The sequence below is a fragment of the Leucoraja erinacea genome, chromosome 48 (assembly GCF_028641065.1).
Source record: "Leucoraja erinacea ecotype New England chromosome 48, Leri_hhj_1, whole genome shotgun sequence".
Taxonomy (NCBI): domain Eukaryota; kingdom Metazoa; phylum Chordata; class Chondrichthyes; order Rajiformes; family Rajidae; genus Leucoraja; species Leucoraja erinaceus.
In genome coordinates, this window is record NC_073424.1 from 534218 (window position 1) to 548957 (window position 14740).

The window sequence follows — 14740 nt, forward strand, 5'->3', positions numbered from 1 at the left end:
AAGATCACCCCTCATCCTCCTGCGCTCCGAGTCCCAGCCTGCTCAACCTCTCCCTGTAGCTCAGACCCTCGAGTCCTGGCAACATCCTCATAAATATATATATTCTTTCCTCCATTTCTTTCTTTCCATTCCTTCTCTCCAGACATGCTGCCAGTCCCCGCTGAGTTACTCCAGCATTTGTATCTACCTTTGATTTAAACCAGCATCTGCAATTCAAGTATATATATATATATATAGGCTAGACTAAGTGGGACCCGTTGGGGTCACCAGGTGGAGGGGGAGGTGTGGGGTGGGGAAGGGGTGTGGGCGGGGTGCGGGTGGGAGTGAGGAAAGTGGGAGAGGGCTGGGGTGGTTTGGGGTGTGGGGGGCAGGGGGGGCAAGGGGTCGCTGGAGAGAGCTTCTTCTCCGATGGGGAAAGAGCCAAGTGCGGTATTACGGGGGAGGGGGACAGGAGCCAGCGAGGGGGACTCACATCGGTCACTGGCCGCTGGTCGCTGGTCGCTGGTCGCTGGTCGTTCTTCTCCGCCGGGATCAGAGTTTCCGCTTTCCGTTTGGCGACATCGGCGCCATCTCCGTCTCAGCGCCGCGCTGGGCTGGGTCGCGCCGCCATTTCCAGTCCCTGATTGTGTCCGGCTTGAGACCTCCGCCGGCCATCCAGAGCCTCCCACAGCTTCAGTAAAGACGCGCTGGCGCAGGAAGGGGTGGGACTGTCCCGCAGAGTGACAGCAGAAGGGGCCAATCCGCGCGGCATTGAATGGCAGGAGGGGCAATCGATCTGCGCACGCGCGGTTTTAAAGATGTTTAAACCTCGATTATCTTACCAGCTTGCACTGATCGGAACGAAACATGGTGCAATTGCAGCATAGGAGAACGGTGAGTAGGCTGGAGGAAAATCATAGCGCTATCGTGTACCATTTTTGCGCAAATAGAATGACCGCCAAACAGGAAGATAACAAAATTGGAGTTTTAGAGATAGATAGATAGATAGATAGATAGATAGATAGATAGATAGATAGATAGATAGATAGATAGATAGATAGATAGATAGATAGATAGATAGATAGATAGATAGATAGATAGTCACTCAGGGCAGGTGGGCTGGCAGCTCAGTCACTCAGGCCTGGTGGGTTGGCAGCTCAGTCACTCACGGCAGGTGGGCTCACACACACACACTCCCTTCATCACACACACTCCATCTCACACACACACACACACACACCATCTCTCACACACACTCACACCATCCATCACACACTCTCACACACTCACACATGACATATATATGACAGTAAAACTTTCTTGAATCTGCTCACGCGGTTTGAGCACTGCCTTTCCCCTGAGCGGGACTTCCGCAGTGAGTGGGACTTCCGGAATGAGCGCGACATTCAGTTCAAGCAGCACACTGCAGACCAACCCTTCAATTCAGTTCAAGCAGCACAGTGCAGACCAACAATTCACTTCATGCACAGTGCAGACTCACAGTTCAATTCACTCACGGCGTAGACTCACAGTTCTGGACTCAACTCTCACTCACGGTCTTCTGGGATGACTGACTCATGTCCGGCCTCCAGGGCTTTATTCTCCTGGGGCGTTACCTTCATCATGGTGACTGACAGGCGAAAAGACCAATCTGCTGATCTCACGATTTTTTAAACATTCATAACTTTTTTAATATTTCAGGAGGAGAGGAGGACCATGAGTAAGATGGTAAAAAAATCATAGCGATATATAGGGTTGCATTTTTTCTAAAATATAATTACAACGTCGACAGGAAATGATCAAGATGAGACTTTTAGTAATAGTATAGATATGCAAAACACAAAGTGCTGGAGGAACCCAAAGGGTCGGGCAGCATCTGTGAATGGAATGGACAGAATGACATTTCCGGCCTCACAGAACATAGTCTCCTCGACCCTCACTGAAAGGCCCTGTTCCACAATGTCCATGCTGAACATGACTGCAGGATAAAACTAACCCCCTTTGCCTGCTCACAATTTTTTAAACCTCATATTCCTCTATGCATATCCATGTCACCTATTGGAAAAACCTCCATGGTGTCACCATGGTAGGATGGTGAAAAACCCCTGGCAATACAGGGTTGCAACGCCCTAAAATCTACGTTAGTGTCATGGGGCAGGTTAGGATCAAGATGAGACTTCCTTCATAATGGGGTAGTAATAGTAAAAAATAGAAACATAAACATAGAAAATAGGTGCAGGAGGAGGCCATTCGGCCCTTCGAGCCAGCACCGCCATTCATTGCGATCATGGCTGATCGTCCCCTATCAATAACCCGTGCCTGCCTTCTCCCCATATCCCTTGATTCCACTAGCCCCTAGAGCTCTATCTAACTCTTACTTAAATCCATCCAGTGACTTGGCCTCCACTGCCCTCTGTGGCAGGGAATTCCACAAATTCACAACTCTCTGGGTTGAAAAGTTTTTTCACACCTCAGTCTTAAATGGCCTCCCCTTTATTCTAAGGCTGTGGCCCCTGGTTCTGGACTCGCCCAACATTGGGAACATTTTCCCTGCATCTAGCTTGTCCCTGTCCTTTTATAATTTTATATGTTTCTATAAGATATCCCCTCATCCTTCTAAACTCCAGTGAATACAAGCCTAGTCTTTCCAATCTTTCCTCATATGACATCCCGCCATCCCAGGGATCAATCTCGTGAACCTACGCTGCACTGCCTCAATCACAAGGATGTCCTTCGTCAAATTAGGAGACCAAAACTGTACACAATACTCCAGATGTGGTCTCACCAGAGCCCTGTACAACTGCAATTGTAATCACGTACAGTCTTCCGGCTGACTGGGTAGCACGCAACAAAAGCTTTTCACTGTACCTCTGTGACAATAAACTAGACTACACTAAACTCAACTACAGTCATACAGCACAGAAACAGGCCCTTCGGCCCCACTCGTCCATGCTGACCAAGATGCCCCATCTCTGCTATTGTCTGCTATCTCTGGCGATCATCCATTTGGCCGCGCCAACCCGTGGAGGGGATGCAACCACTGAGAGAAGGCGAGGTTGCAGATGCTAGTCATAAGGTCATATGGAATAGGAGTAGAATTAGGCCATTCGGCCCATCAAGTCTACTCTGCCATTCAATCATGGCTGATCTTTCTCTCCCTCCTAACCCCATTCTCCTGCCTTCTCCCCGTTACCTCTGACACCCGTACTAATCAAGAATCTGTAAATCTCTGCCTTAGAAATATTCACTGACTTGGCCTCCACAACCCACACTCCAAAGACGTACAGTCTTGTAGGTTAATTGGCTTGGTATAAATGTAAAAGTCCGAGTCCGCACCGCCCAGCGATCCCCGCACATTAACACTACCCCACACACACTAGGGACAAATTGTGGAATTCACAGCCACAGACGGCTGTAGAGGCCGTCAATTAATATTTGCAAGGCAGAGATTGATAGATTCTTGATTCATGTGGGTGAAGGCACGGGTTATGGGGAGAAGGCAAGAGAGTGGGGTTCGGAGGGAGAGATAGATCAGCCATGATTGAATGGTGGAGTAGACCTGATGGGCCGAATGGCCCAATTCTACCCCTATCAGGTATGACCTTATGACCTTATGAAGGCGTACAGGTTTGTAGATTAATTGGCTTCAGTAAAAATTGTAAATATGTAGTATGTGGTGTACTGTGGGCCGAAGGGCCTGTTTCAATACTGTATCTCTAAAGTGTAAAGTAAAGGCTGACCATCAGTACATTCACCTCTACCCCATTGTGGACATTGGACTTTGTCTGTGGACCTGTTGCACTACAATGCTGAGAACTATATTCTGCACTCTGTATCTTCCCCCCTTGCTCTACCTATTGTACTGGAGTTTGGGTTGGAAATAAGTGACAGGAGCAGAATTAGGCCATTCAGTTTTTTTACACAGAGGGAGGAGGGTGCCTGGAACATGCGGCCGTGGGTGGTGGTGGAGGCAGAGATACACTGGTGGTGACCAAGAGAAGTAAGAACTAGGCTTGTATTCACTGGAGTGAAAAGACTGGGCTTGTATTCACTGGAGTTTAGAAGGATGAGGGGATTATCGCATAGAAACATGTAAAATTATGAAAGGACTGGACAAGCTAGATGCAGGAAAAATGTTCCCAATGTTGGGCGAGTCCAGAACCAGGGGCCACAGTCTTAGAATAAAGGGGAGGTCATTTAAGACTGAGGTGAGAAAAAACTTTTTCACGCAGAGAGTTGTGAATTTGTGGAATTCCCTGCCACAGAGGGCAGTGGAGGCCAAGTCACTGGATGGATTTAAGACAGAGCTAGATAGAGCTTCTAGGGGCTAGTGGAGTCAAGGGATATGGGGAGAAGGCAGGCACCGGGTATTGATAGGGGATGATCAGCCATGATCGCATTGAATGGCGGTGCTGGTTCGAAGGGCCAAATGGCCTCCTCCTGCACCTATTGTCGATTGTCTATTGTTTGACAGCCTGTTTTTCTCTTTGCCGCAAGGTTCCCAAGATCGACCCGTGCATCCCGACCACCTACATGGATCACTACCGAGGATGCCTGCCTCCCATCCGGCCCTGTGTGGACTACTGCAGACCCCACATGAACGCCTACACCGCTTGCATGGACCGCTACAACTACTACTGCTGTGACCCGTGTGGCTACCAGATCTGTCCACAAACCAGCTGTACCTACGACACCAACAGGGTAAGGAACGGCTCAATAGACAATAGACAATAGGTGCAGGAGTAGGCCATTGGACCCTTCGAGCCAGCACCGCCATTCAATGTGATCATGGCTGATCATCCACAATCAGTACCCTGTTCCTGCCTTCTCCCCATATCCCCTGACTCCGCTATTTTTAAGGGCCCTATCTAGCTCTCTCTTGAAAGCATCCAGAGAACCGGCCTCCACCGCCCTCTGAGGCAGTGAATTCCACAGATTCATCACTCTCTGTGTGAAAAAGTTTCCTCATCTCCGTTCTAAATGCCTTACTTTATTCTTAAACTGTGAAAAAACATAGAAACTTAGGACGTATGTCACCCATATTAGGTCATATGGGTGACAATTTGGGCCGAGACCCTTCTTCAAACTGCCTGAAGAAGCTTCTCGACCCAGAACGTCACCCATTCCTTCTCTCCAGAGATGCTGCCTGTCCCGCTGAGCTACTTCAGCTTTTTGTGTCTATCTTCGTTTTAAACTAACATCTGCAGTTCCTTCCTGAACCTAGTACATCGTTAGTTCAGTCCGAGTTTAGTTTATTGTCACGTGTACCGAGGTACAGTGAAAAACTTTTGTTGCATGCTATCCAGTCAGCTGAAAGACAATACATGATTACAATCGAGCCGTTTACAGTGTACAGATACATGACCCCAGAACAAGGGGTCACAGTTTAAGGATAAGGGGGAAATCTTTTAGGACTGAGATGAGAAAAACATTTTTCACACAGAGAGTGGTGAATCTCTGCAATTCTCTGCCACAGAAGGTAGTTGAGGCCAGTTCATTGGCTATATTTAAGAGGGAGTTAGATGTGGTCCTTGTGGCTAAAGGGATCAGGGGGTATGGAGAGAAGGCAGGTACAGGATACTGAGTTGGATGATCAGCCATGATCATATTGAATGGCGGTGCAGGCTCGAAGGGCTGAATGGCCTACTCCTGCACCTATTGTCTATGTTTCAATGTCTATGATAAAGGGAATAATGTTTAGTGCAAGATAAACCCAGTAAAGACCGATCCAGGATAGTCCGAGGGTCACCAGTGAGGTAGATAGTAGTTCAGGACCGCTGTCTGGTTGTGGTAGGATCCACAGTGTACAGATACATGATAAGAAATGTTGCTGTAGGAGAAAAGATTTAAATATGTGGAACGATTGTAATATGTGATTGTAGATCTGCTACCGTGGCTAGAACAGTATAGTACAGTCTTCCTGTGAAGACTTTAGACTTTATCGGCAGCACAGTGAGTTGACTTTGTCGATTAAAATTTGTTGACAAATAAAATTGACTTTGACTTTGAATTTGGTTGCTGTCTCCCAGTGCCAGAGACCTGGGTTCGATCCTGACCACGGGTGCTGTCTGTGTGGAGTTTGCACGTTCTCCCCGTGACCTGCGTGGGGTTTTTTCCGGGTGCTCCGGTTTCCTCCCACACTCAAAAGACAATACAGGTTTCAAGGCTATTTGGCATTGGTACAAATGTAAATTGTCCTTAGCGTGTGTAGGATAGTGTTAACGTGCTGGGATCGCTGGTCAGTGCGGTCCCGGTGGGCCGAAGGGCTTGTTGCCGCGGTGTATCTCTGAACTAAACTAAACTAAACTTTAATCTTTAGACATACACAATAGAGGTGAATCGGACAGCACCCTAACTTATGGAAGGGATAGTTCAGAAGCCTGAAAAGTAACAGAGGGCAAGAAGCGGTTCCTGAGTCTGGTGGCGCGCCATAGTTTATCGCCGTAACTCGGTACACGTGACAAGAAACTAAACTAAACTGAACTATCCATGTACCTGTCCAAATGTTTCTTTAACGTTGCGATAGTCCCCGCCTCAACTACCTCCTCCGGCAGCTCGTTCCATACACCCACCACTCTCTGCGTAAAAAAGTTATCCCCTCAGATTCCTATTAAATCTTTCTCCACTCATCTTAAAACTACGTCCTCTGGTCCTCGGTTCCCCTACTCTTAGCAAGAGACTCTGTGCATCTACCCGATCTATTCCTCTCATGATTTTGTACATCTTTATAAGATCACCCCTCATCCTCCTACGCTCCTAGGAATAGAGACCCAGCCTACTCAACCTCTCCCTATCGCCCATACCTTCTAGTCCTGGCAACATCCTCGTAAATCTTCTCTGCACCCTTTCCAGCTTGACAGTATCTTATAACATGGTGCCCAGAACTGAACACAATACTCTAAACTAACGTCTTATACAACTGCAACCTGACCTCCCAACTTCTATACTCAATACTCTGACTGATGAAGGCCAATGTGTCCAAAAGCCTTGATAGACACCAAACGCTGGAGTAACTCAGCGGGTGAGGCAGCATCTCTGGAGAGAAGGAATGGGCCACATTTCGGGTCGAGACCCTTCTTCAGACTGATCAAAAGCCTTTTTGACCAACCTATCTACCTGCGACCAGCTTCAAGGAACCATGCACCCTGTACTCCGAGATCCCTCTGCTCTACAACACTACCCAGAGGCCTACCATTCACTGTGTAGGTCCTGCCCATGTTCGACATCCCAAAATGCAACACCTCACACTTCTCTGTATTAAATTCCATCAACCATTCCTCCGCCCACCTGGCCAATCGATCCAGATCCTGCTGCAATCGTTCACAACCATCTTCACTATCTGCAAAACCACTCACTTTTGTATCATCAGCAAACTTGCTAATCTTGCCCTGTATGTTCTCATCCAAATCATTGATGTAGATGACAAACAGTAACGGGCCCAGCACCGAACCCTGAGACACACCACTAGTCACAGGCCTCCAGTCTGAGAAGCAACCTTCCACCATCACCCTCTGCTTCCTTCCATGGAGCCAATTTTCTATCCATTCAGCTATCTCTCCTTGGATCCCACGCGATCTGACCTTCCAGAGCAGCCTACCTGGCAGGAACGTTGTCCCCAGGATCATAAGTCCCGTGACAATAATATACCTAAACCTTCATCTGTCGAGTCTGCTCTTCTGCCGGGGAATATAAACATGGCGTGTTTTAATTTCAGGCAGCGGAGGATGCCCTAGCCTGCTACAGGTACAAGAAATGCTTGGATAGTTTCTACGGACCATCACCTTTGGCACAGGTACAACATGAATGTTCCTCAATAGTTCATACGTGATAGGCACAGAATTTGGCCATTCGACCCATTGGGGCTAGGACCAGAGGTCACAGCCTCAAAATTAAAGGACGTTCCTTTGGGAAGGAGATGAGGAGGAACCTTTTTAGTCAGAGGGTGGTGAATCTGTGGAATTCATTGCCACAGACGCTGTGGAGGCCAAGTCAGTGGATATTTTTAAGGCAGAGGTAGATCGATTCCTGATTAGTTACGGGTGTCAGTGGTTATGGGGAGAAGGCAGGAGAGGGAGAGATAGATCAGCCGTGATTGATATGAGGTTATCCATTTTGGTGGCAAAAACAGGAAAGCAGACTATTATCTAAATGGTGGCCGACTAGGAAAAGGGGCGATGCAGTGAGACCTGGGTGTCATGGTACACCAGTCATTGAAAGTAGGCATGCAGGTGCAGCAGGCAGTGAAGAAAGCGAATGGTATGTTAGCTTTCATTGCAAATGGATTTGAGTATAGGAGCAGGGAGGTTCTACTGCAGTTGTACAGGGTCTTGGTGAGACCTGGAGTATTGGGTACAGTTTTGGTCTCCAAATCTGAGGAAAGACATTATTGCCATAGAGGGAGTGCAGAGACGGTTCACCAGACTGATTCCTGGGATGTCAGGACTGTCTTATGAAGAAAGACTGAATAGACTTGGTTTATACTCTCTAGAATTTAGGAGATTGAGAGGGGATCTTATAGAAACTTATGATTGAATGGCAGAGGAGACTTGATGGGCCAAATAGCCTCATTCTGCTCCTATCACTTTTGACCTTATGACCTTATGAGTCTACTCCGCCATTCGATCATGGCTGATCTATCTCTCCCTCTCAACCCCATTCTCCTGCCTTCTCCCCATTACCCCAGATACCCGGACTAATGAAGAATCTTGCTTAGAGGGGGAGCCCGGAACTGGGACGGTCAACGAGGTGGGGGAGGGGTTCAAATCCCCACCCCCTGGGGCACCAAGTCAGAAAGCATCATGATTTACACTTTAGAAACACGGTGCAGAAACAGGAACCTCCGCCCAGCAAGTCCGCGCCGACCAGCAATCTAGTACACTAACACTGTGTCACAGATTCACCACCCACTGACTAAAGACATTTCTCCTCATCGCCTTCCTAAAAGAACGTCCTTTAATTCTGAGGCTACGCCCTCTAGTCCTAGACTCTCCCACTAGTGGAAACATCCTCTCCACATGCACTCTATCCAAGCCTAATCTGTATGTGTCAATGAGGTCCCTCCTCATTCTTTTAAACTCCAGCGAGTACAGATTGAAACATATAAGATTGTTAAGGGCCTGGACACACTAGAGGAGGTTCCCGATGTTGGGGGAGTCCAGAAACTGGGGCCACAGTTTAAGAATAAGGAGTAATGCCCCTGTCCCACTTAGGAAACCTGAACGGAAACCTCTGGAGACTTTGCGCCCCATCCAAGGTTCCCGTGCGGTTCCCGGAGGTTGCAGGTGGTTGCCGGAGGTTGCAGGTAGTAGAAGCAGGTAGGGAGACTGACAAAAACCTCCGGGAACCGCATGGAAACCTTGGGTGGGGCGCAAAGTCTCCAGAGGTTTCCGTTCAGGTTTCCTAAGTGGGGCAGGGGCATAAGCCATTTAGAACGGAGACGAGGAAACAATTTTTCTCACAGAGTGTGGTGATTCTGTGGAATTCTCTGGAGGCAGAGGCAGGTTCTCTGGATGCTTTCAAGAGAGAGCTAGATAGGACTCTTAAAGATAGCGGAGTCAGGGGATTATAGGGAGAAGGCAGGAACGGGGTACTGATTGGGGATGATCAGCCATGATCACATTGAATGGCGGTGCTGGCTCGAAGGGCCAAATGGCCTACTCATGCACCTATTGTCTATTGTCCATTGTCTATTGTCTACAGGCCCAGCGTATCATAGGTTATCATGGGTGAACCTACTCATTCCTGGGATCATTCTTGTGAACCTCCTCCGCACCCTCTCCAGAGCCAGCACATCCTTCCTCAGATATGGGGCCCAAAGTTGCTCACAATATTCCAAATGTGGCCTGACCAGCGCCTTATAGAGCCTCAGCATTACATCCCTGTTTTTGTATACAAGCCCTCTTGAAATAAATGCCAGCATTGAGTTTGCTTTCTTTACTACCATGTCTTTAGAGTGTGGGAGGAAACCGGAGCACCAGGAGAAAACCCACGCAGGTCATGTGGTCATTGGCTTTGGTAAAAATTGAAATCGCCCCAAGTGTGTAGGATGGTGTTCGTGTGTGTGTGTGTGTGGTGATTGCTGGCCGGCACGGATTCAATGGGCCGAAGTGCCTGTTTAGTTGATGTATTATCTCTAAATTAAACTAAACCCAAGTGCAGATGCTGCCTGTCTTTCTGGCCGAGTTCCTCCAGCACTTTGTGTCGTGCTCAATATTCTAGCATCTGCTGTTCCTTGTGCCTCCACAGTCAAGAGGTCAATAGGACTGGGGTTGTGCAGGATAGCTCATGAACCCATTGTGGAGTGGCACAGTGGTCTCACTAGTAGAGTTGCTGCTTCACAGCGCCAGAGACCCGGGTTCATAGAAACATAGAAAATAGGTGCAGGAGTAGGCCATTCGGCCCTTCGAACCTGCACCGCCATTCAACATGATCATGGCTGATCATCCAACTCAGTATCCCGTACCTGCCTTCTCTCCATACCCTCTGATCCCTTTAGCCACAAGGGCCACATCTAACTCCCTCTTAAATATAGCCAATGAACTGTGGCCTCAACTACCTTCTGCGGCAGAGAATTCCACAGATTCACCACTCTCTGTGTAAAAAATGTTTTTCTCATCTCGGTCCTAAAGGATTTCCCCCTTATCCTTAAACTGTGACCCCTTGTCCTGGGCTTCCCCAACATCGGGAACAATCTTCCTGCATCTAGCCTGTCCAACCCCTTAAGAATTTTGTAAGTTTCCATAAGATCCCTCCTCAATCTTCTAAATTCTAGTGAGTACAAGCCGAGTCTATCCAGTCTTTCTTCATATGAAAGTCCTGACATCCCAGGAATCAGTCTGGTGAACCTTCTCTGTACTCCCTCTGTGGGATCCTTTGATCCTGACCTCGGGTGCTGTCTGTACGGAGTCTCCCTGTGTACGCGTGAGTTCCCTCCAGGGGCTCCGATTTCCTCCCGCATCCAAAGGATGTGCAGGTTTGTAGGTTAGTTGGCCAGCTGTAAAATTGCAGGGAGCAGATGGGAAAGTGGGATGACAGAGTCAAGAGCATTTTCATAAGCTCATCAGTTCCCATAGCAGAACGAGGCCACTCGGCCCATCAAGTCTGCTCCACCATTCAATCATGGCTGATCTATCTCTCCCTCCTAACCCAATTCTCCTGCCCTTCTCCCCATAATGGCCCTGTCCCACTGTACGAGTTCATTCAACAGATCTCCCGCATTTCCCCCGATTAGAACTCGGAGATTTACGGTAATGGCCGCTCGTCGGTACTCGGGGCTCTCGTGGACATTTTTCAACATGTTGCAAAATCTTCACGAGCCTTCACGAGCTTACCGCGTTTCCCGAGTACCTGCCGTTAGCGTTACGAGCGGCTAAGAGACATCCCCGAGCTCCGACGTACCCGCTACGTACATTCCATGTGCTCACCACAAGTTTGATTTTTGTTTAAACACGGGAGAGCTCCTGAATGAGTTCGTACAGTGGGACAGCCCCCTTAACCCCTGACACCCGTACTAATCAAGAATCTGTCAATCTCCGCCTTAAACATACCCAATGACTTGGCCTCCACAGCCATCTGTGGCAATGAATTCCACAGATTCACCACACCTCTGACTAAAGAAATTCCCCCTCATCTCCTTTCTAAAGGAACGTCCTTTTATTCTGAGGCTGTGGCCTCTGGTCCTAGACTCTCCCACTAGTGGAAACATCCTTGTCATATGTCCCAGACAGAACAATGAAATTCTTACTAGCCGCAGCACAACAGGATATGTAAAGATAGTGTTGACATCCTTCCTATAATTGGGCGACCAAAATTGTACACCATACTCCAGATTTGGTCTCACCAATGCCTTGTACAATTTTAACATTACATCCCAGCTTCTATACTCAATGCTCTGATTTATAAAGGCTAGCATACCAAAAGCTTTCTTTACCACATTAATTAAGGGACAGAAATTTAGGGGTAACATGAGGGGGGTACTTCTTTACTCAGAGAGTGGTAGCGGTGTGGAATGAGCTTCCAGTGGAAGTGGTGGAGGCAGGTTCGTTGGTATCAATTAAAAATAAATTGGATAGGCATATGGATGAGAAGGGAATGGAGGGTTATGGTATGAGTGCAGGCAGGTGGGACTAAGGGAAAAAAAAGTTGTTCGGCACGGACTTGTAGGGCCGAGATGGCCTGTTTCCGTGCTGTAATTGTTATATGGTTATAGTGTTTAAGAAGGAACTACAGATGCTGGAATATCGAAGGTAGACAAAAGTGCCGGAGAAACTCAGCGGGTGCAGCAGCATCTATGGAGCGAAGGAAATAGGCAACGTTTCGGGACGAAACGTTGCCTATTTCCTTCGCTCCATAGATGCTGCTGCACCCGCTGAGTTTCTCCAGCACTTTTGTCTACCATGTAAACATAGTACTCTGTAATCAAAACAATATACAAATTTAAAAAAAAAATATATATATATAGAGAGAGAGAGAACTTGGGTGAACAGGTGATCGGTGGTCAGCGTGGGGACAGTGGGCCGAAGGGCCTGTTTCCATACTATATCCTTGAACTTAAAAAAAGTCATAGGAATGTAGCAATTCCTGAACCTGGTGGTGTGGGACTTTTAGTTTCTGCACCTCCTGCCCGACAGTAGCAGCAAGATTAAAACGAAGGTACAAACATGGAACTGCAGATGCTGATTCACAGAAAAGGACCGGAAGTGCAGGAGTAACTCAGCAGGTCGGAAGTGTCGCTGGAGAGAAGGAACTGGACGAAGAGTCTCGCCCCGAAACGTCACCCATTCCTTCTCTCCAGAGATGCTGCCCCGTCCCGCTGAGTCACTCCGCCATTTTATCTCCAACACCCCAACAGTTTAGTTTAGCTTAGTTTACCGTCACGTGTACTGAGGTACAGTGAAAAGCTGTCCTTGTTGTGTGCTTTCCAGTCAGCGGAAATACAATACATGATTACAATTGGGCCGTCCACAGTGTACAGATACAGGATAAAGGGGATAAAGTTTAGTGCAAGATAAAGTCTAGTAATAGCTGATTTAAAATAGTCCAAGCCCTTAACAATTATAATATGTTTCAATGAGATACCCTCTCATCCTTCTAAACTCCAGAGTGTCCAAGCCCAGCCGCTCCATTGGTATATACGCACTTTGGTAAAAGGCATCTGAAGATGAAAGGTTGCAGATGAGCCTGGTACCAAGGGATCTAGGTGTTCCTATGCATAGAGTCATACAGCATAGCAACAGGCCCTTCAGCCCAACACATCCATGCCGGCCAAAATGCCCCATCTAAGTTTGACCCATTTGGCCCACATTCCACTAAACCTTTTCATAAGTTCATGTGATAGAAGCAGAATTAGTAAAATCCAATTAAAAATAGTCCAAAGGTCTATAACGAGGTAGATGGTAGCTCTGGACCACTCTCTAGCTGTTTAATTTCAGGTCGGGTCACTTTTCATCAGTTCTAGGAGTAGAATTAGGCCATTCGGCCCATCAAGTCTACGCCACCATTCAATCATGGCCGATCTATCTCTCCCTCCGAACCCCATTCTCCTGCCTTCTCCCCATAATCCCCTGACACCCGCACTAATCACCGTACTTCTTCAGGGGTCTGAAGAAGGGTCTCGACCCGAAACGTCACCCATTCCTTCTCCCCAGAGATGCTGCCTGTCCCGCTGAGTTACTCCACCATTTTGTGTCTATCTTCGGATCTAGGACCAGAGGCCACATCCTTATTATAAAAGGACTGGACAAGCTAGATGTAGGAAAAATGTTCCCAATGTTGGGCGAGTCCAGAACCAGGGACCACAGTCTTAAAATAAAGGGGAGGTCATTTAAGGCTGAGGTGAGGAAAAACTTTTCACCCAGAGAGTTGTGAATTTGTGGAATTCCCTGCCACAGAGGGCAGTGGAGGCCAAGTCACTGGATGGATTTAAGAGAGAGTTAGATGGAGCTCTAGGGGCTAGTGGAGTCAAGGGATATGGGGAGAAGGGTTACTGATAGGGGATGATCAGCCATGATCATATTAAATGGCGGTGCAGGCTCGAAGGGCCGAATGGCCTACTCCTGCACCTAATTTCTATGTTTCTATGTTTCGGTTTAAACCAGCATCTGTCGTTCCTTCCTGCACTCTTCTTTCACGCAGAAGCGTTTGCTATTAGTTTTCATCGTTTGGTTTTCTTTACATGGGACTGCTCTGTCATAGCAATTGGATTTAGAAACATAGAAACATAGAAATTAGGTGCAGGAGTAGGCCATTCGGCCCTTCAAGCCTGCACCGCCATTCACTATGATCATGGCTGATCATCCAACTCAGTATCCCGTACCTGCCTTCTCTCCATACCCCCTGATCCCCTTGGCCACAAGGGCCACATCTAACTCCCTCTTAAATATAGCCAATGAACTGGCCTCAACTACCCTCTGTGGCAGAGAGTTCCAGAGATTCACCACTCTCTGTGTGAAAAAAGTTCTTCTCATCTCGGTTTTAAAGGATTTCCCCATTATCCTTAAGCTGTGACCCCTTGTCCTGGACTTCCCCAACATCGGGAACAATCTTCCTGCATCTAGCCTGTCCAACCCCTTAAGAATTTTGTAAGTTTCTATAAGATCCGCTCTCAATCTCCTAAATTCTAGAGAGTATAAACCAAGTCTATCCAGTCTTTCTTCATAAGACAGTCCTGACATCCCAGGAATCAGTCTGGTGAACCTTCTCTGCACTCCCTCTATGGCAATAATGTCCTTCCTCAGATTTGGAGACCAAAACTGTACGCAAT

The 14740-nt window shown here is 47.7% G+C and overlaps 1 protein-coding gene across 5 annotated transcripts in view; it reads left to right on the forward strand.

Annotated features, from left to right (window-relative positions):
• Positions 1-14740, forward strand: part of LOC129715036 (uncharacterized) — a 67138-nt gene that overhangs the window by 14746 nt on the left and 37652 nt on the right. For 4 of the 5 annotated variants that reach the window (XM_055664864.1, XM_055664868.1, XM_055664866.1 and 1 more), the window contains exons 5-6: positions 4477-4680; positions 7694-7771. In XM_055664864.1, coding sequence (XP_055520839.1) covers positions 4477-4680; positions 7694-7771 — 282 coding nt within the window. The remainder of the gene's footprint in view (positions 1-4476; positions 4681-7693; positions 7772-14740) is intronic. The other variant, XM_055664867.1, reaches the window with a different exon arrangement.